Source organism: Telmatherina bonti (assembly GCF_933228915.1).
Source record: "Telmatherina bonti genome assembly, chromosome: 20".
Lineage (NCBI taxonomy): Eukaryota > Metazoa > Chordata > Actinopteri > Atheriniformes > Telmatherinidae > Telmatherina > Telmatherina bonti.
In genome coordinates, this window is record NC_136618.1 from 14,007,645 (window position 1) to 14,030,144 (window position 22,500).

The following is a 22,500-nucleotide window of genomic DNA, read 5'->3' on the forward strand; positions in this document are numbered from 1 at the left end:
CTATTTTAATTTTTTTGTTATGAAATGAGAAGCTAGTAGAAGCAACAAGAAGACACCAGCTAGGGAAAAGCATCTGCTGGGGTACACCTCCCTGGCTGAACAAGTGGGCAGTAGCAATTATCTGCAAGGACTGGGTCCTGCTGAGTGAGCAGACGCTATCTACCTGCACAGAGCTGAGCGAGGCATGAGACAGCAACCAGTGGTGTTCAGGCCAATTCCCATCTCAGCTGAGGAAGCCCCAGCAGAGCGCTCCCTACAGCCAGTATAAGCCCATCCCTTCATAATGAGCAAGGATTTGGGCAACTAAGCTCGGTGAAAACATTAGCATCTGCACAGGTTGAAGCTCCATTCAGAGTTAGAAATGAACTATATCTTAAACAAATAAGAGAAAAAAAAGTTTCAACTCCACACACACAGAAACCTTCCAGGAATTGTTATTTCTTGTCGACTTTTGTTATTTTTATTAAATATTGAATGACTGAATGTTTATTTTAAACATGTTAGCTTATAACATGAAATTGTTACAAATTACATGACAGTTTCAGTCAGAGTCAGAAGACGATTTTATTTAATGCTATGCCATATTTCATTTATTGTGCAAGACAAGGCAACTTTAATTTCATCGCCCATTTCATGTAAAAGACAACTTAAAGTGCTTGACATAAAACTTGAAAAGTTTTGCTGCAATGCAAACGATGCTGCAAAGAAAGCATTAAAATGTAGTAAAAAACGGCAAAAAATGGCAAAAATCACAAATAAAATCATGAATTAAATTAAAATTATTAAAAGCAAGTTAAAATCAAATTTTGGTTTTTTTTTCCAATACCTGGATTCCCTACATTTGGTAAAAACCACTATGTTAATAGGCCCCCCCACTCAGTCTGTTTCATACACCTCCATTTAGCAAATGGAAACATATTTTTAATGTTGTTGAGGGCACACAGATAGTGAAATTGAATTGAATTTTCAGCTAAAATTACATCCACAGTCTCTATGAAAAAGTATTATTCAGAAGCAGTTTACAGTTTACTTCATGCATGATTTGTGCTGTTTGAAAGTTCACTCAAAACTGACCCCCTGGGAGATGTTGCAAGCATTGCCCAAGCATGTAATGTAATGTGTCCAAGCAATGTATGTTCTTCCAACTTCACAAATAGTTTTTTATCCCTTAAATAACTTCTGACCCAGTGCAACCCAACCACTTAATCCCATATCACCATATCATTCCAGTTTACTGGTTAAAATATTGTGATCGTTGGTGTTGAATGCTTTTCTAAGACATACAAATCCATCAACTGTATACTTGGTATTTTGCATTTGTGACTTTCCCTGTTATTTCAGTTGGTGCTAATTTTTGGTCTGATTTCATATTGATCATCCAAGAGTTGCTTATGTTTGCTGATGAATTTATCTAATCTGTTGTTGAATAGTTTTTTCTAGAATTTTAGAATATTGTGGAAGTAAAGACACTGGTCTGTCATCTATACAATGGTGTTTAATCCCAGATTTATAAAGCAGCACAACTTTGGCTGTTTTCATTTTGTTATGATGTCTCTTTAATAACTTTTTCACATTTTTCATGGCAATTCATTACGATGTGTTCAGACCAAACGCGTTTTGAGCATCAAGAGAGACAGGTTTCCATGTAAAGTCTATGTGGAGGCGCGGCAAGGGGGCGCCGAGCTTTCTCGCGTCGCATTTTGAGCATCGGCGTTCTGTGTGTAACGCACGTCAAACGCCAGAGATGGAAAATCTGAACTTTGGCCACTTGACGCGGGGCATCAACCAATCAGAGCGTTCAGCTTGCAACTCCTGGAGGATTTCTGTGGTTAACCCAGACACGGGGATGAGATGCCCTACGACTGTGTTCATGCATGCAGCTCACTTGCAGCTCGTGAAGCAGCCACTGGCTTTCTGAAAATGCTATCTAAACAAGTCATAATGATCCTCAACGGTGCAGTTCTCTCCACAAACAAGAGCTGCAGGCTGCTTGCAGAAACTTTGCTGTCCCAACGGCCCTAACTGACCCTGTCAGAGTTGCCAGTTTTGGCTGATTTCAGCTGCACCAAACTTCACCAAAGAGCTGCTCTGTCTGTAGCTCCGTATATATATATATATATATATATATATATATATATATATATATATATATATATATATATATATATATATATATATATATTGAAAAAGAAACACCCACATTCTGAAGCCATGATTGTATTTTCACCATATACTGTTGCATAAAAATGCCGTTACTCGGTGCAATATTTAGGATAACCATTTCTTGCTAAAAAAAAACTGAATGTTACTGATTTGGTAACGTAGCTGGATACGTAGCCTGGCAATGCTTTGTTTGGGGGGAAGGTGGCGTCTCTCTGTTGAGTGCGGCTCTTGTTGCATTGACAGTGACTATCACTGCCCTACGACAACGTTCTCTAGCTTTATGTATTAAATAAAACCATGCCATCTCTCTACTGACTCCACCATCATTCAAACTGACCTGAAGGAAAGCTCCACCTTTCCCCCGCTCTTTTCCGCCGCGTTTGCCGCTCGCTCCAGACAAGCGGCAAACGCAGCAGGAGCAGTGGGAGCGTTTTGGGCGATGGACACAAAAATGGCAGTTTATTGATCAGCGTTGAGTGTTCAGCGTTTTGAACGCTCAAAACGCGTTTGGTCTGAACACACCGTTTACAGTGTTAGATTTTTATTTATGTGCAATGTCTGTGATTTCCTTTTCATTTACTGTTGTGAGGAACATTAAACTGGGATTCTTTGTTCAACTAGTTTAACCAGGATTTATGTGCTCCAATCCTTAAATGATGGTGAATCATGAATTTTTCTTTAGCAAGTTTGGTCATACATTTACAAAAAACAGATTGGATCTGTCAGCTATATCTTTTTGTCAGTATCAACCATAAAATATGGAGGATTTAGATTTAGAGTATTTTTTCATATCTATTTTAGTTATTTTTAGTTAAGTTTTAGGGATTGTTTATGAAGCACATTTATCTTCTCACAGGCATTTAGTAAATCCTTTTGGATCTATTATTGAACTAGATTTTTATTTTTTGGTGTGTTTTTGAAATGCACAATTTTTATTAATTCATATATATACATATACATATATATATATATATATATATATATATATATATATATATATATATATATATATATATATATATATATATATATATACATATATCAAACCATAGGTAATCATTCTTACACAACTTAAAGGTGGTCTCTGTTCTGCATATCATACTTGTTTCCTAGCTTATTTCTTCTGCAGTTAGTATCATAACTGTAAAAACTCATGATCACTGATGTCATTGATTAACTGGCCACAAGTTTAATGTATATTACAAAGTAAAAATTAATCTGTCAATTTTCACACTGAGGAAAAGCAGGAAGCCTTTCCTGTAATATCCCAAAATAAATCACACATATTTATCAGCCCTTGCAACCAGCATCCCTCTTCAAAACTGCATCAAAAACACCAGAGGAGTCATAACAGGGGGTATCCTGTCACCACAGCCCTCCCATTAACTAGCCTGAGGCTCCATGGATTAGGACTGGTGGGTAGGGTGAATCAGTCATTGTGGACACCCTTTTAATTACTATGATAAATAATAGATTAACCTGAACAGCAGACTAATAAGCTTATTGAGCTAGCTACACAAACTGAATTACACAATTACACAAACTGATAAAGGGCCTGTTGTTATGCACAGCAAAGTGACTGAAAGACTGAAGCTGAAATGGGATTGGAAGACAGAGACTGAATATCCACATATTTTTTGCAAAGTGGAGTATTAAAATTCATGTTAATCTTTTTGTTATTCTTCTGAAAATGTCCTAAAACCTTATTATGAATTTGATAAGGAAAGTAAACTACCTATTCAAATGATCTTACAGGAAATGAGGGTACTTATGGGGATCTTTCTGAATATGAATATAGTCATTGCCGTTTGTCACACTGGTAAAGATTACTATAAACTTTATAAGGAGATCAGATTTAACATGTTGATTTAATACTACATGTCACCTGATTATTGTAGTTTATACATTTCTCATTATGTTCAGAAATGTTGGTCTCCAAATGACATGAAATACAACGTATTGTCACCAAGACAACATCAGTGCATCAGTCAGGCTGGTGCTTCTATTTCAACTCTCCTGCTTTTGTTATGTGTTTTGATAAAGCCACAGTTTTATCAAATGAGCCTACATGCTGGTATTATTTTTTGGGCTTTTTATTTCAAAAGATCGGTTAAATTTTCACTTGACAAAAACATGTGCGAGTGTATATGTGAGAGAATGTGGTGCATTTGTCCGAATGTCTGTCTTCATGTGTGGTTGGTTGGTCCAAAACATCTTATTATGCGCTTGGTCTGCTCTCAAAGGGAACAAGATCTGTGGACAAAAAATTTTTGGAGATGGTTCCAAGATGTGAAAAATGAATCTGCACCAAATAAATTTAGATTAAGGGCTCAAGCAAAGCACTGGCAAGCCAGGGGTGGGTGGTAACTGGAGGGTGGTCAGGAGAGGCAGAGTGAGATTTAAATTAAATAAACTGCAGAGAAAATGTATTGAGTGATTTAGCAACAGTTTGTTTATCTTACTAAAAAACATCCAAGAAAAAAAAAAGAGGAAAAGCTAACGACATTTGAAAAATGCATGAAGCAGCTGTAAGAATGTGAGACGTAGGGTGGAAGAAATCGGTGACAGGAATAGATAAACTTTTAAAAGCGCGTCAGCTCCAGGCGAAGTGAATTTCTTTATTCAAATTTTTAAACAAATTTATTGCTCACAAAAATTAATTCAAAGATGTGGTTTTTTTTTCTATTGCTTTCAAATGTCCCCATTTGCAGATTGATTCAGCTGAATGCTAGTAGAAAAAAAAATTCACACGGGAGAAGAGGAAAACTTTGTATATTGATTCAAATTTAAAGTGACTAAATGTACCGAGACCAAATTTTCTTTGAGTTCCTCATGGAATATTCTAGGAACAGAACTGCAGGATTAGTTGTTCAAAGTAAAGCTTTCCATTTTTTAAAGGCTTTAAAGTTACCAGTAACCAGTTCCAGTACTGGTTTGATCGGGGTAATTTTGCTACCACTTCTAACTCGATAGATAACGCCCAGAATCACTGCCAAAAACAAAAAAAAAAATTACAAAAGGACATGGGAGATGCTTAATACACGTACAGCTAACCTAGATTGCCAACATTGGAGAAAATGCTAATTTCTTCAGTAACTCCAAAACTATTTTAGCCATTTGCTCCATCTTAGTGTGGAAAGATGTGTTTCCAGGGTCAAGGATAAAATCCAGCATGATGAAAACAGATTGTAGTGTTCGGATGAAGTATACATTATAGTGTTGGCATGGGGTTGGTAACTGGTTGAGGTGGGCTATTGTGCCTTTTGGGGTTTTTCCTCTGGATGAGAAACGCTATAGCAGGGGTCTTCGACTCCAGTCATCATGAGTTACCATCCTGCAGGTTTTAGTGTTTCCCTGGTACAACCCATTTGATTCAAATGAAAAGTTTCTCCAACAACTTGTTGTCATCTTCTGCACCTGCCTGTTAATGAGACATCGATTTGCATCAGGTGTGTCACAGCAGGGAAAGACTAAAACCTGCATGATGGTAGCTCATGAGGACCAAAGTTAGAGACCCCAGCCCTATAGCTTCTCAGAGGTCTGTGCTCTAGTTTGAATTAAATGATTGAATTGAATGGTTATGGAGACTGCCAGACAGTAAGACAACCATGTCTCAATAAAAACAGAGCCAGTGTAGAATTTAAGCTGCTAATGCCACAAAGTGCATTGAAAAACATCAGCTGTGACATGAATATGAAGTCAAAACAGCAGAAAAAAAACATAAGGTGAGTGTTATTTTCCTTTTTTTTTGCCGTTCAGCCTTTTACATATTCCCAGTATGTATGCTGCACAATTCACCATTCACAATCACTGTTTGCTAGTGAATTTCAAAGCAATGCAGCTGATTAATTAACATTTCCAGGTGTTTTAATAATGTCAGCTGCTGCTTATATCACACTCAATACAGCTTGTCTGGCCATTCATTTGTAGCAGATATAATTTGGAAACACCAGTTGGTTTTGCCGAGTGCATTAACAAAACTGTTTGAAATATAGATTTCAAACTAATCTAGTAACAATGAGACTAAGAACAGGAGTAAAACACCATGTTTTTTTCCTGAATAAATACTGTCTCCTCTTCATTATGGTCCTTCACACAAATCCAAACTACACCACAAGGGTCAATCATAAATAAGAAGAGGCATTTCTAGTGACATGTTGTGGCTCTGGAGTGGCCCTGGCTGTGGAAAACCAAGACTGTGTTTGGAAGGAGCAAGCTTAAAGCCCTGAACCAGCACTGGGGTTGCTTTGATGGAAAGCAAGGGGATAAGGGACTGGATAAAAGATTCTAAGCATTGAGAAAAGTGGACCACAAAATTAAGATGGAAATCTTAATTAGCTTACTTCTATAATATCTTAGAATGGAAAGTTGCTAACATTTTTGGAAGTCGGTTCTAGGAATAATGTTGTCAAAATTAAACCCCTACTTTCCTCCTTTTTCATAAAACAAATCTCACATTTTGTGTAGTTGGCATTTTGTCATAAAGAGTTAAATGGTCATTATAATTCCCTCTGCGGTTGTACGGGAATTGAATTGGAATGGGCTTTCACCCTGAGGTCAACCTAATTGTTATTCACTCTGACTACTATCTGCTGTTTCATACCACAGGAGTAGGAGCCTAAGCACAAAATGGCATTATGAGAGGGGTTTTTGTTTGTCTTTGTTTTTGTTTTTTTTTTTGTTTTTTGTTTTTTTAATTGAATTTACAGCAACATGGCATGTTACACATGGCATAATACAGGCAACAAAAATGTGAGGTGTCTGTCAGTCTAAGAACTTTATATTGAAGAAGTGTGTATTGCTTTTGTGGGGAGCCTTGTAAGGTGTGAGTCCATCTTTCCTGACTTTCTTTTTTCTTTTGTTAAGCACATACGCATTTGGAGTTTCTAAGCTTTCACTTTTAATAAAAACAAAAGAAATGGGAGACCAAATTAAAACTAAATACAAAGTGTGTTATGTCATGTATTTTCCTTTTGATTTGGGAAGTAAGCTCTAGCCTGCTTCCTTCGGGTTTTTGTGTTTAGTCGGTTTGATAAGCTTCAAAGTCTCCAGCACAAAAAAAAAGAATGAAGTGCTTTCAGTGTTTTGCGGCTGATGTTCAAGTTTAATGTCTGAGTGTTAAATTTGATATGAACTTTGGAAAATGTTTCTTTTGGCATAATTTCTTTTTTTTCTTTTTTTTTAATTTTTAAAAGAATTTTCAAAGAACGAATTACCTTTGCAAAATCCTGATCATTAAAACCTTTGACTTATCCTGAAATGCATAGACTAGAGTATATCTTGTAAATCTATTTTTTTCTAGGATGGATTACTACTGCAACAACAACAAAAAAAAAAAAAAAAAATCAAAGGTTTTTGTAGTTTAATTGGAAACCATCAAAGTAGAGCTTGAAATGCATCAAATTATTAACAAGTAATTCAAAATTAATTGTGTGGCACATAAAAAAATAGCACTATTGCTTAAGAAACAACCAAAGTCATGTTTATTCAGCAATTTTAGTTCTAGAGTTAAAATGCTGGCAAAGGTAGGAACAAGCATCTGTAGTGCCAGATAGAAGGGACCTTTATATTTTACAGAACATCTGTTAATGCGGGTCCTAATCTACTTTGTGAGGCTCACTGGGGAGCTGCTGTCAGACAATTCCAGGTGTTCAAGAAGCAGCATGTGAATGGAGGTGCTTGTTAATTAGAAAATGGCCATTTGATGGGTTTTAAAACTTTTTTTCATGTGACTGGGCAAAAATGTGGGAAATTCTCAGATTTTGTGAACAGTTTTGGAAGTTGGAGTTTGACCTTTTTTAATGATGCTTGTACATCAGTTCAGACATGAGTAATGCAGACAGTTCATGTGTCTTCTACATGGACACAGATGGTGTGAGTGGTCTGATTATGTACACCACAAAAACCTATTTCCTGCAATGATACTTTTAAAAATTAATTGGGTGCAGTCGGGTAAAACTGTTTTTATATCAGCTAAGAAATGAGGGAAAAAACCAGTCTGCTTTGTAAGTTGAACTTATGCAGAATGAAACCTCTCCAAGACTGATGGAGATGATCCATCTAAACTCACAGAAATTTCACAGAAGAAATGAGGTTGCTTGTGAACATTTCTGCACTGAGATAACACGTTAGGTTTAAGACAACCTTTCTTTTCGCTCCAGAGGTGTCAAGCTGAAATGTGACTATGGACAAAAACTGAAAAGAGAACGCTGAGCTTGATGCTGCTTCCAGCCACATCTTGGCCAAAAGAGAATAAGGCTCTTGCACTCATTTGCAGTTTGGGGAGTAAGACTGTATCTTCACGCAGCTGCTGGCATTTTTGACAGTTTCTACAGTGTTCATGACAACGATCCAGAAAAAGCCCCGAAGCAAACCAACTCCAGTGTTAAGTGTTGTCGAGAGGATGGATTTGACAGCACCATACCAAAACTACATACACAATTGTCCAAGTCATTAAATAATGAGGCCGGAGTATGCTCAGCAGTCTGGTAATGAATGTTCTTCACTGGATGACTGACTTCCTGACCCCATTTTTGAAACACACATGCTGTGGTGAGACTGGCACACTGTTATGGCATGTTCGTTTTTCTTTTCTTTTCTTTTATTTTCTTTTCTTTTCATTTGATGATTGTTAAAACATGCATGTTTTGTGCACTGCCTTTTTCCTCAAATGGCCAATGTGGCAGGTACTAAACTTATTAAAGCAGTTTTCTGTCATTATTCCACATTCTGGCTTCCATCATTTAGTTTGTGTCTGCAAAATCTATGATTTTATGCCAAACTAATTTATAGGATGTTTTGAATTTCAGCCTGGATGTAATGTGTCCTGTTTGTGTCCAACTCCCTTTAGCACCAGAAATGTGTCAGTGATGTAAAGACCTTTGGATAAGCTTGCCAGACACTATCTGTTAGCTGGCTGCCATCAGTTGGGACCAGAGCCAGCGACATATTCTCGCTTGCTTTTTTTGCCCGATCCTAGTTATTTACCAGCCAGTACCTGGAAATGTCACCAAGACAGTTGGGTAGTCAGCCATTTTCCTTTGCTCTCTTCTTCTATCTACATTCTATTTTCTTTGTCTTATTTTTTTAATCTTATCTATCTATCTACTTTCCCTCACTGCTGCTGCCTATCATTCTTTCATGCGTAAAACTATCTCTTCATCACCAGGGAATTGGCTGACATTTGAAGCTGGATATTGTAGCCATTTGCTTGCCCTGAAGTATCTGAACATACAAAACCCACCTTTCCACTTGAGACAGTCAAATATCAGTGGCTGTGATCTCTCACTTGAGTCCTAAGCATATGACCATGTGAACTGCATTCATAAATATTTCCTACTTTTTTCCCTTTTTAAAAAAAAAAAAGCAGGTGCCTATCACAAATCAAGAAAGAGTTGTTTCTAGTGTTTTGGGTGAGACCAAAACACCCCGTGTGTGTGTGTTTGTCTTTATACTGATTTTATAACTTTATATAGCTACATAAACCTTTCTCCGTTGTGACACAGCGCTTCGGTATCTGGGCACCAGCTGTTCCATTGGGCTATATTGGTGAATAATTGATAGATTTGGTTCTTCATCTCTTGTAGGATTAATTAGTATCAAGGGAAACATGGAAGCTGCCCTTCAGGCACACATACAGTTTACCTGTCTGGAAAAACCCTGCACTGCTTTTTAATAATTTAAAAACAATGAATCAAAGTTCATCACAGATTGATTTCAGACTTTCAAATTTTATCTTTGCTTTGGTTTGGTTCATTCACAGTGACACTGTTTTGTCCACTTTAAATGAACCTTTGTCCACTTTCACAGATAGTTCAGTTTGTTTGAAGAAGTGTTAAAGCTCACTTGCTCTCTTGTGTTGGCCGCAGAAGCAAACTCAGGTCAACTTGAATGATGGTTTTGGATCACCCAAGTCAACCTTGGTGCAGTGCATTGTGAAAATAAATGGACTGTCTCTGTGAACCAAAGAGAGGAAATAGTGCACCATTTTTTTACAGCTTGTTGCCTCTTATTCTGTTCACACTGGACAGACTCCAAAACCTTATCAGGTTTTAAGACCAATGTAAAAACTGTTGAAGAGGCAGGGTTTCTTCTTCATCCTGCTTTTTCTTCTTGGTCAAGGGCTTCTTGGGACAATATTGTGACCTCTAACCCTCACTGTGCAATGCAGCCCTGTGCCAGATCAACCCTGAACTGTGAAAAAATAACTTTAACTCTGTTTAAACAACTACCAGGAAGAACACAGAGCACACACACTGCAAAACAGTTGCGTTCAGAGTTTAGATTAAGAGTTACATCCAAAGGCCAATTCAGTTTGCAAACATGGGTTACAACAAAGGACATGACATTACCCACATATTACACTTTACACATCAGTGTACAGGGCACCATCAGCTGCTTAAGGCCCGAACCATAAGTGCAGCAGTTTCACAATCAGTGACAAAGAAATTAATAGATCAGTAGATTAAAACCTAAAACTGACACTCGCAACACCTCACAATAAACACTGTCATCAGTATATAAAAGCCAGATGGCAAAAGAAATAAAAGAGGAGTGAGATGAGGCAAACATCTCTTTGAGGACATGATCTGAGTGACAAAAAATGCTGTTTTCTTTTTATTCTTTCTTTTCTGGAGCACTTGCCCGATCAAAGTGCAAATCAGGTATCTACACAATAGTTTTCCTGGCACAAATATGGACAATGCTGGACAACCTGTTTTTTTATTTTCCATTGACAACCCACAAAACCAACACAGGGAAGAAAAGTTCAAATATTTGAACGAAAAGAACAATAAAATGGATTTAGGAATAGGAAGATACGTTGGCCATTTTCTGCAAGTTTGAAATTGGAGTGAAATATTGTATGCAAGTATCTATAGGTCATCACAATTTCTACCTTTTCTCTGAAGACATTGATAGCATCATACTTCCAAGATTTTTTCCTAAAGTCAGTTGTAATTTTTGTCAGTTTTGGTCATGATCAGAACCAGATATGTCTCCTCACCATGCAACAAAATCACAAAAAATAAACTAAGCTTGCCTCTCTCTTATAATAAGTTGAACATTTCTTTCTTTGTGTTAATATCAGACAAGGATTCTGAACAATGACCAGTCTCCTACACATTTCCTGCTACCCATACAATCTGGGTAAAGGGAAGTAAATCACAATATTTGTTTCAGCAATGTGGGAAAAAAACATTGTCGATTGGGGCAGTTTTAAATTCTAAACCATAAGGTAAGAACATTTATCTTTTGACAAGAAAATGAAGCATGATCATGTCAAATTACATAAAACTCAAGCTGTCACATCAGGCCTGTTCCATTTATTTTGCTCTGATGACCTTACATCCCTCAGCATACCTGGCAGCATACAAAAGATTTGACTGAACACAAATTAAGTGTAAAATCACCATCCATCCATCCATGCTTCCATGCATCCATCCGTCCTACAATACAATTGCCAAGGCAACTGGTTAAGTAGGTAAACCTAGACATCTCTTTCTCCAGTGACACTTGATGCATCTGAAAGCATTCATGCCAGGAGAGGATATATAATCCCTCCAGCATATCCTGGGTCTTCTCTTGGGGATATGTCGCAGTTGTCCATGCTCTAATACCTCCAAATTGAGTCAAGCATGATGCATTTTTATCAGATGCCCATACAACCTCATCTGACTTGCTTCAATGCAGAAGAGCAGAGACTGTACTACTCCCTGTGATCTCATTCTCTCAGTCAGAAACCAAATCTCATGTTTATAGAAGCCAAACAAAGACCCACATGAAATAAGGGGTGAAATTAGTAACTTTATATTAAGATAACTTTACATTTGTCACCCAAACAAAAGACAGTCCCATAAACTGCAAATAGACAGAGATACAGTGGTGCCACCCACTGGTTTGGGAAGTCTTACTGTCTGCATTGAACTTTTGTCATGTATACTGATTGAACAAAAGTGCATTTCTTTGAGGACCTACATCTGTTCCATTGTGCACTTATCATAGAGAAGAAACACCAGCGCACAGATCAGAAAGAGGGAATTCAGTTAATGAGAGAATTTGTGGGAAAAATGATGATTTTGCAAGAGAACTTGTTTTGTTTTGTTTTGTTTTGTTTTTTTTAATGTATTTCTGATGGATCCAGTGGTGGGTTGGAGCCAACATCTAGTGGCAGTCTGCTGTATCAATTTTATTGGACACTCCCACATCAGTTTTACATCTGACAGCAGAGGATCTTATTCATCAGTTTATGCAGTCAGCGTGCAAGACTGACTGACCACAGGCAGATCATCCCAAACTCAAAATATACAAAAATTCAAAATAATGGAGCTGATGAACTAGCAATAAAAACACATAAATATTACATAAACAACACAAACTAAACAGACAAAATGCCAAAGACAAGGGGACAAGACATGACTATAAATACACACTGACAAGACACAGGTAAACATAAGGTGAAGACAAATCAAGGACAGAAAGTAAAACAAGATGCACACAAAGAAAACTGGAAATCCAAGGGGCTTAAATTAAATTAAACTGATGATGTGGTATTTTTTTCTCTCTCTTTTTTTATTTTTCTTTGGTTGTGTCATATAAACTTAAAAAAACCTAGAAGACAGTTCATCTTAGTTTTTGAAAATAAACCTAATAGTAAAGCAGGGGATGTCTTTTTATGAGCAGTTGTTAAGAACAGGGGAAGGGAACAGACTGAACCCATGCAGCCAGTCATAGGAGAGTATTACAGAATTCATCTGGACTGATGGAAATGCAAATAAAAGAGCTGAATATGCCATCCCATTATCTCAATTAAAAGTTGTTAAACCTGAGTTCCAAAAAAGCCTGAATGTTTATTTCATTTTTTTTTTTTTTTTTTTAATTTTCTTTTCCCACAGAAAATTAATATCATTACCCCGGCATGTTTTCAAATATAATCCATTAAAAATGTCCTGCATTTCTCTTTTCTATTTTTAGTTTACTAAAATCATTCTGCAAGGATCATTCCACAACCCCACTCATAAACACATCCTCATCTATACCCACACAAAGAGAGGTTTGAAGACCCTGAGGAAATAACTGGAAGCACTGCACAACATTTTCTTCACCCTCAATATTCTCCTAAGACTAAGTGACAGTGTGCACGTGTGAGTCCCAACCAGGGGCAAACGTTAAGAATTAGCTTTGGCTAAAAACTATTTGCATGGTATCAGCTATGAATTTGTGGGATTATTTACTAATGCCATGTCTCAGTCAAGTAAATCATTTAAATAAAACTAAAAAAAAAACTAAAAAAAAACTTTTTCATGATAATCTTATTTATTCTGCTAAATTGGTAATGTTAACTAGTTTGTATGTGAATGAATTTTGTGTGGAACGGAGAGAAATTTATTAAGGTGTAAGAATAATTTGTGAGATACTCGACAGTGATGCAAGGATTTCCTGTAATTTCATGGTCAGATGCTGTTATGTGATGAGTGAATGTGGCCCAGCTGCAAAAAGCGATAAGTAAGAGCACATTACAAGGTGTGCTGGCATGAACTGAAGTCACTACAACCAGTGACTTCGGCTTACCTTAGTGCTTTTCAAAGTGTACTCTCACAATAACAGGAACTTTATACCAGAGAAGAGAGAGTGATCTAATCACAATCCTGTCTATCTTTCTTTTCCTTTTTTACTTTGGACACTTGCCTCTGGTAAATATTATTCCACATTTTTGTAATGGTAAATCAGCTACAGAACGGTTGCTAGTGGGTGTTAAGGATATTCCACACAGAGGCAAGTATGCCAGAGATCTCTTTTTTTGTATCTAGAAGAAACTTGGTTCCACTGTGTATTCACTGGAAAACATTTAGCGTTAAAGAACACAAAACTTTTCAATACCTGTTTTTTCTGTCTTTCCCTTAACAATGGGTCATTTATAAGCAAAGTAATATGTCAAATGAGTCAGCAGTCTGAGGTGCTGGTTCTGACTTTCAATTCAGTAAAATGTAAACCCACATTTACACAGTGGGACATGACACAGGGGCCCTGTGATGGACTGGCGAGCTGTCCAGAGTGTACCCTGCTGGGATAGGCACCAGCTTCCCCGCGACCCTTAATTGGACTAAGTGGTTAGGATAATGAATGAATGAATGACATGACATGACACAGGGCCATTGGCCACATCACATCTGCCTGACAGGTCATTCACAATTTCTCTCCAAAGAAAACTAATGTGCTGTAATAAGTGTGTGTTTGTGTGTGTGAGTGAAAGGGGAGGACTTGACAAGAGAAGGAGATGATGTGTCTTCTTTTTTCACATGTCATTTTGACTTTTTTTCTGTTCATACATTTCATCAGTCTTTTTTTTTTTTTATATTAGAAAGTATTTGCGTTCCAGACCAAGTTTTCAGGTCAGCTCTTCCTACCATGTTGGTCTTTATGACTAAAGTCTTTATGGTTATTTTAGGTAATAGGGTTCCATAGTTCATCTTGCAGGAGGGTTGAAATCTGCATCTAGACTGCATTAAAAGTGAAACTTGTATGTTTAAAGGGCCCCCATATCTGCTGTGCTTTTTTGGTTTTATGTTTGTTGAAGCATAGTAGAGTTTACAGTTGAGCTCAACATTTTTGCTCCCCTTGTGGTTTGGGTATAACTGATTTGACATTACTTTTGACCCATAAAAAGCTCATTTCAACCGTCAGCATTGGTAGTATTTCTATATTTGTTTTATGCCATGGACACAGGGCCATAATATTTTCAGAGTGTTTATTTATTGAGTAGCTATGTCTGTTTATGTGGGTGTGAGTTGCTCAAACCTGCTTTTTAGATGTTTGCAAAGGAACAAATTACTAATCATAAAACTGTTTTCTCTTCCCTTCTTTTCTCTTCTTACACCTCTTTCCTTTCTTTCCAATTGGCTGTCTTCTTGCCACTCTGCCCCACTTCCTCTCTTGTTCTTTTCCATATCCCCTCACTCTGTCTTCACATTCATTCACTCCCCACAGAGAAGTGTGATGAGACTCTAGCCTCTCCTCTGCCTCACATGGCCTTCACCAGCTCATCTGTCTTCTCCAATGGATACGCACCTGGATATGCCAAGCTCAACAGGAGAGGAGGTAGACACACACACTGTTACACACACAAAAATGAAACCCCAGAGAGGGCTTCGTACTCACACATGAATGAATGCTGCAGGAGGGATCTGTATACACACTTACTGTAGAAGAAGAAAGAAGCATTATTCTAAATTAGGTACACGTGCATACATGCTTATGATTGATTTTAAAGATAACACACTGTGAGATAAATGTCCCAGCCTTGACAGAGTGACATGCTTCACAGTGCTTCACAGCTGCTTTCAACCTCTTTTACCTCTTTTTCTCCATTTCTTTATACTTCTTTCTTATGTTCCTTCCTCCCCCATCCTGTCTCTCTCATAGGTTTAGTCATTATCTCTGTGGTTCAGGCAGGAGCTAATTTCCACATCAGTCCACAGCTAAGAGAGATATGGACAGACAATTACACCCCTCTATGTTTATATAATTAATAATTCATACTTTCCCATCTAATATAGTCACCCTATAGCTGAGGAAACTGAGCACCGAGCTGGCAAATAAAAGCAAGGTAATCTGGTGTTTGTAATCAAGCCAATCAAATTAAGGAGAAAAGGAATTACCAGCAAAAGACAAAGAGAGAATGAATGGAAGAAAGAAAGACAATACAACTGTTTGTCAGAGATGAAACCACATGCACAAATTTGACAAATACATGTGCCATAGGTTTTGGAACTATAATGAAAAACACAGTACGCACAAAACATTAGTCGCGCGCAGATTCATAGAAATACACAAAGACACGATGAACCTATGCAATAAAGTACATCTCCATTTGCAAGACCTGGCAAGTATATTCATCCATACAGTCTAATAGAGGGGTTATGTCACATTTGGTAGCCAAGAACACCTGCCGGTGGCATTGGTATATCCTGACAAGACTAATTCCACCGATCTTCCAGTGCTATAAAATCACTGAGTCACAAAATCAACGAGGCGTACTGCTCATAATAAAATGAAAAAGCACTAGTTGTTGATGCTTACTGTTTTAGGTTATAGGCATGTTTGTGTCAGATTTTGTGCATATATGTTTTTTTTTGTTTTTGTTTTTTCTGAGAAAACTTGAGATGTACCTTTTATAGGAAAGCTTTTAATTGATTATTATTTGACATTACAATTGGTGTTTTACTGTGTTTTTCTATATTTTATTTTATTTTAGTGATTTCTTTCAGTGCATATGGTAGGGGTTAGGACAGGGCTCTGAGAGATTGTTTTATGTGCATGTGCATATGAGTGTGTTTGTGTGTCTGTTGCATTTGTGTTGGTATGTTTATGTCCATATGTGTCTATATAACTATGTTTATGCAAATTTTACAGTTATAAATTTGTGGTCATGTAGATTTGATGGAAAAAAATGAAAAAATAAAGGGGAGTGGATGTGTTCATCAGATTTTTAATGTGAAGCACTTTGAGTTGCATCTTATGTATGATAAAGTGCTCTATAAATAAAGTTTGATTTGATTCAGTAGGAAAAACAAGTTCTGATCTTTATATGTACCTGTGTGGGTGAAATATGACACATTTATTATCCACTCATTGGCAACTATATAAGGAAATGCGTTTATGTGCCTGTGCACAGTGGATGATGTAGGAATGAATTGGTCTGCTTGTTTTGAATCGTTTATTTGGGAGGGTTGGCCTTGATTCATGTTTATGTGGCTGGCTCGTGAAAATGTGTGTTCTTTACCAAAAGACCAATTATCATAATACTAAATACGTTTATATGTTTATGTAATATGTAAAATATGTTTAGTTTTATTTTGTTAAATGCACAAGCTGTTACTTACTTCTATGCTTCATAACATTCTGAAACAATAACACAGTGTCTCATTAAATGTAAGGCCAGCTCATTTGCTTGTCAGCTACTATAGACCTTGTTTTATTGCTACAAGCGAGATTTATCCGTTCTTTCATACATTTCGAGTTATCTCACTACATTTAAATGAAAAGAAAGTATAGCAATGGACTCTGGCTCTTCATTATTACTCTCTCTGTGACTTTTCTTGTTGTTGTTGTACCTTCTCTCTCCTTGCTTTGTTCAGTCTGAAAATCCTCTTCACACATTTTTCTCTCTTCTTCGTGCATCGACATAATTTTTCTTCATTTGTACAAACTCATTCACCATTCCCTTGGAGTTCTTATCTACCACTTTTTCTTTTTGTCCAGTGTTCCTCTCATAGCTTCAACTTTCCTGTCTCTCACTTCAACTTTCCCCTCCTTCAGATGTGTATTCTGCCATCACTGCACTGCAGCTGCTTTCTGCTCCTCATACATTTTACTCATCTGTGTATCTGAAGGGAGTCGAACAGAGACCAAAGTAAGCTAACAGGCCAGATGATAATTAATGAAATAAAGACAAAGACTGTTTTTCTTAGATCTGTATAGCTTAAAGTTGCTGACCACAGTTTAGAAAGCTCACACTTTTGAAGACTAGACAGAACTGTCCTATCTCTGAATATTAATTTGGACACTAATATCTGTATGATTCATTCTGAACTCCCTGCATTCCCATTAAAGACATCATTGTTTAAACATAAAGATGAAGTATTTTTAAAAATGGGGGGAAAATATGGATATTGCAGCGATAGTTTAGAAACTTTAGTTCCTATGCATTACTGACTGAATTCCATTCCTGGTGAATGCCACAACTTTCATAGCAAAAAGCTTCAAGTTGAAATTTTAAAAAAAGCACAGTTTTATTACAAAGTTTATCTCTACTTGTAGTAGAGAGGAAGGTCTTTAATTCTTGTGTACTGTAATGTTGTGTGCTTTAAAAAGAATTTCTCTACATTGAATATAAAATGCCTTTTGCATTTCTTGCACAATTGAATATTTTGACCTTGTAATTAAACTCCAAACCCCACAATTTACTACCTCTCAGAACAAATTATTTTCCTATACATTTGTGTAATAATGAAGGGTATTGTGTTATATTATTATTGCAGTGTGACTATCATTTAACTAAGATATCTTTTACTTTAAATAATTAATACAATCATCAATGGAGACATAAAATTCTCAAATAACTGCAAAATACTTAAATACAATACCACCAGAAGCTTGTTAACCTTAAATGTTACCATGTTATACTGCCACTACCACTCTATTCAAAGAAGTGAGATAGTTAGACCTTCTTTAAATGAAGAGTAATGGAAAGCTGTGATTGTTCCTCCAGAATAGGAATCACATGCTTCTCTATATCTTTATATCAAGAAAAACCCTCAAAGATGTACAAAATATTACTTCATTACTTCATTCATTCATTCCTTCACTCATTCATTCATTCATTTATTACAAGAACAAACATTTTAGTCCTTTTCAACATCACATGTAAACCCTTGAAAGAGTGGGAAATAAGGCAGCTCTCACACTGACAGCTCTTTGCGTTATGGGGTCGTGGGAATTTTTATCCCTAAAATAAGGTCATATGCCAGAAAGGTTTAAGAAACTATTAATTAACAAAATGAAAAAAGTGTGATGTTCTTTGTAAACAGTAGGTTTTGAAGAATGAAAAAAACTACTGTATAACAATGTTCTATGAACGAAGGAGAATAAAGGAGGAATGGAAAGTAAGGATAGCAAGCGGTGCAGTGAAGTTCAGTAATTATCCTAGCAAAGTATCAGATTTCCTGAAGATACCTTTGTATGTTTTTTTAAAACAAGAAAATAGGAATTGGTTGGCTTTTGGGTGTAATCGACAGAAAGTGGATACCTTTTTTTATTGGAAGGACTTGAGATAGGATTGGAAGAACTATGTATGTGAGCACGTGTTGGCACCCACAATGCTTCACAGTGCAGAAGTGACCAAGCATGAGATTGGGCTGTTAATCACAAACACATGCCCACTGATCCTTATTTTCCATTTTCATTCATCTCAAGCTTTTTCTCTTCTTATCCTTCTTTTCTATGTTCACCTATTGTGTCCTCTCCTATGTCTTCTCTCTCCCTGCCCTTCATCATTGTCTTCCATCTTCTTTCTTTAACTCCAATTCACACCATTTCTATTTTCAACAGTATCGTTCTGAATCCTATTCATTTCTCCTTTCTTTTCACTCAAACTCCATTGGCCTATTTTTATTTTTCCACATTTCCATGCAGCTACTCAAATCTGAAATATTTTCCCAAAGCTTTTTAAAGTTTCTCTTTGTCCCTCAATATTCAAAGAAACAAGTACAGAACTGCAGTACTGCTGTCCTCTGGCTTGATGCACAATTAAGCAGATTCTTGCTTCCTTACCATGCCTTGCTTTTCATTCTAAGTCATCTTGCAACTTTGTTAGATGTCTTTAGCCATTGCAGTCATCCATCGATAATGGTGGTAGTCTTCTAATTAAATTACTCTGTCTCCATCCGCTCCCTCCGCTCCATGACAGAAAGATGAAGTACTCGCAGAGGGCCAACCAGCTGTTTTCTCTCTGCACTCTTTTTCCGGCAGCCCGGCATCTTAATTAATTAAAATGTTTTTTTCTTTTGTTAATAAGGTTTTGGCTTTCATAACTACTAACTTTGATAAATACACTCAAGTTCTTGCAGGAACAAGAGCTCATGAAAATAATGGGACAGCCGTTTAAATAATCATGCAAAGAGACTAATCCTGACATGAAAACACACCCATCCCACACACTTTCCTCCACTGACAGAAGCCTAATAGTCTTATGCTTGACATGGCGCCTTGCCACGCTTATGTTTGTCTGAATGTCGTATCTGTCACTGGCTGCTGAAGCTGATCATGATGACACTGTGTCTCCGGTTATCATTCACACAACACCTGTTCAATAAAATGTTCTTGGATTTATATAAAAACCCAATTTCAGTCCACATATTCTGCTAACTGTCAATTTATTAAAGTATAAAAAAAAAAATCCCATTTGTAACATAGTGACCAAGTGATACTTTATATCTAATAAAGTTAAATTAACAGTACATTCCTTGGGATCATTTATACTGTATCATAATTCCCTAAAGTAGAAAGGATTTTGAATTGCAAGGCCACAGCAGAGTTTATATACTTTATAGTATAAGGTCAGAAAAGAAAGTTGTTTATTATTATTTGCATGGTACAGTCAGTGGTGAAGAAGTCTTCCCAATCCATGTAGTGATTTCCATGACAGAAATATTCAAAATTTTAGTTAAGTGCTTCCCTCATCCAAAGATCATCTTGCATTTTGTTGAGAACGATACGGCTAACATTTCGGGTTAATGTTTTAAACATGGAAAAGCATAATTTTCCAATTTAGATAAGGAGTGAGTATAATTTAATCATAAATCATACTGAAATATACCAAAATTCTCAAATATTTTTGTAGCAAGTTTAGAGAAAAAAAATTAATCTAACTTATATTGCTGTGGTAATATCTAAAAACAGCTGAAAGACTTCTGAGTTTGGAATATAACACTTCAGACTGACAACATCTACTCTTGTGTAATTTAAAAACACCACAAACTGTTGTCAAAACAACCTTTTCATTGACTAAAAAATTAAACAGTCAGTACAAAGCTACTATATAAAACTAGAAAACCTTAAAAAGAAGTTTTACATCTTTTTTCTGTGTCAAACATTTAACAGGCTAACTTGTGTTTGTGTGTGAAGTGATCTGTGTTTAAGACGTGACGTGACGACATGAAGAAGAGGGTGTGAGTCTGTCAGTCTGATTGGTCCATTAAAACTCTGTAGATTGGCAGTCCAGCTAACACTGGGCTAGCCTGCTCTGTATTATTAACACCACCCTCTTTTGCTGTACCTGAGTAATTCATTCATCCAAATAGTCTGCACAGACCTTCCCATTCCTGAGCACCGACCCATGAAACACGTTGATCTGCGGCCCATTGGTTGAGTTTTTAACTGACACCAGGCTGAACCAATCAGATACCTTAAACCATGTTTGGGTCTGTGCTCGTGAAAGCAGCTATCAGAACTGAGGAGAGGAAATAAAGACAAAATGCAGCGAAACTCTGTGATTTCTTTTTTTTTTTTTAAGTATAATTATTATAATTATTATTATAGTTATTGTTGTTACTTTTATTACCAAATGTCTAAAGATCATTGACATACTTGCCACCGCAGAACCTTCATCAGTTGCTGTCAGTGATGATGGTGGTAGAAGCTGAGAAAAGCCAAGCTACTTTCACCTCACTGAGGTTCTGTTCTAAATAGAGATCCATTAAACCCTGTAAGCATGATATAAGCCTGATGTGATGAATTTAATAACACGCCAATAAAAAAGCTGTCTTATTACCACATGTTTGGTTCCCTACATAGGAGTTGGCTGATAACGTCAGTGTTCCCAGCAGAGAAAAGAAGAGTTGGTTCAATAGTGGAAGTATATATGAAAGATCTATAAAACATCTATTTACTTATATTTGTGTCAATGTGTTATACTGATGCAACCATTGCCACTTCATTAGAAAATGCAGTAATTCCTGACTTGACTGAATGATTATGGTCTCCATTGTATCTTTTGTTAAACTTGCTTGAGGTAACTTCTCCAGAGAAGAGCAGGCAGACACACAGACACTGTTTCTGCACTTGGTCAGGAACAGTTTTCATCTGATCCATCATTTCTCATGCCTGTTTCTTTCTATTTTCTTTGTCCCTGGAACAGAAAAGTGGGATGGATGCTTATTTCATATTCATCTCTCTGCTGGAGTGCAGATATTTATTTTATTAACAATTAACACTTTTTGGACATTTACAATGTGTTCCCCCTTGAGTCTTCTAGCTCACATGACCGTATAGCTGCATGGTTGATAATCACATTTAAAGGAGTGTAAAGATTTCTGATGCTCATTATAGTTTATGTTCTCATCTGGACCAAAGTGCCAAGGACAGACTTTTATTCCAGTCCATCGCTGGCCGTCTGCAACACTGTTATGCTGTTGTCCAGCTGTGTTGTAAGGTTCTTACAGTCCAATAAGCAATTAGACGCTGGTTCTGTCGGGTCAGATGTTGATCAGTCAGGCTGAGAAGCACTATAGTTATCATGTCAGCGTGGTCTTTGCTCATGGTCTGTTGATGCTGGTCATAAGAAACATTTTGCTCCTTTTTAGTCCTTGCAGAGTTAGCAGTCATTGCTTACAATGTTATGTTATTTCCAGTCAGTTAACAGGCTCCATGTGTTGCTGCAGGCTCTGCAGCTTGTTACAGTCATTTGTGGTGTGTATTTTGCAAACCACGAATCCCATCCAAGCTTTCTTGAGCAATGAGTTACATGTTATGTGCTGCTATACTGACAGACCATGCAGTGAG

General features: G+C 36.8%; 1 protein-coding gene across 1 annotated transcript in view; it reads left to right on the forward strand.

Annotated features, from left to right (window-relative positions):
* The window catches only part of cntnap2a (contactin associated protein 2a), a gene marked incomplete at both ends in the record, with an annotated part of 342,587 nt that overhangs the window by 129,972 nt on the left and 190,115 nt on the right, over positions 1–22,500 (forward strand). The window contains one exon of the mRNA XM_079259621.1: positions 15,148–15,258. Within this exon, the coding sequence (XP_079115747.1) occupies positions 15,148–15,258 (111 nt within the window). The remainder of the gene's footprint in view (positions 1–15,147; positions 15,259–22,500) is intronic.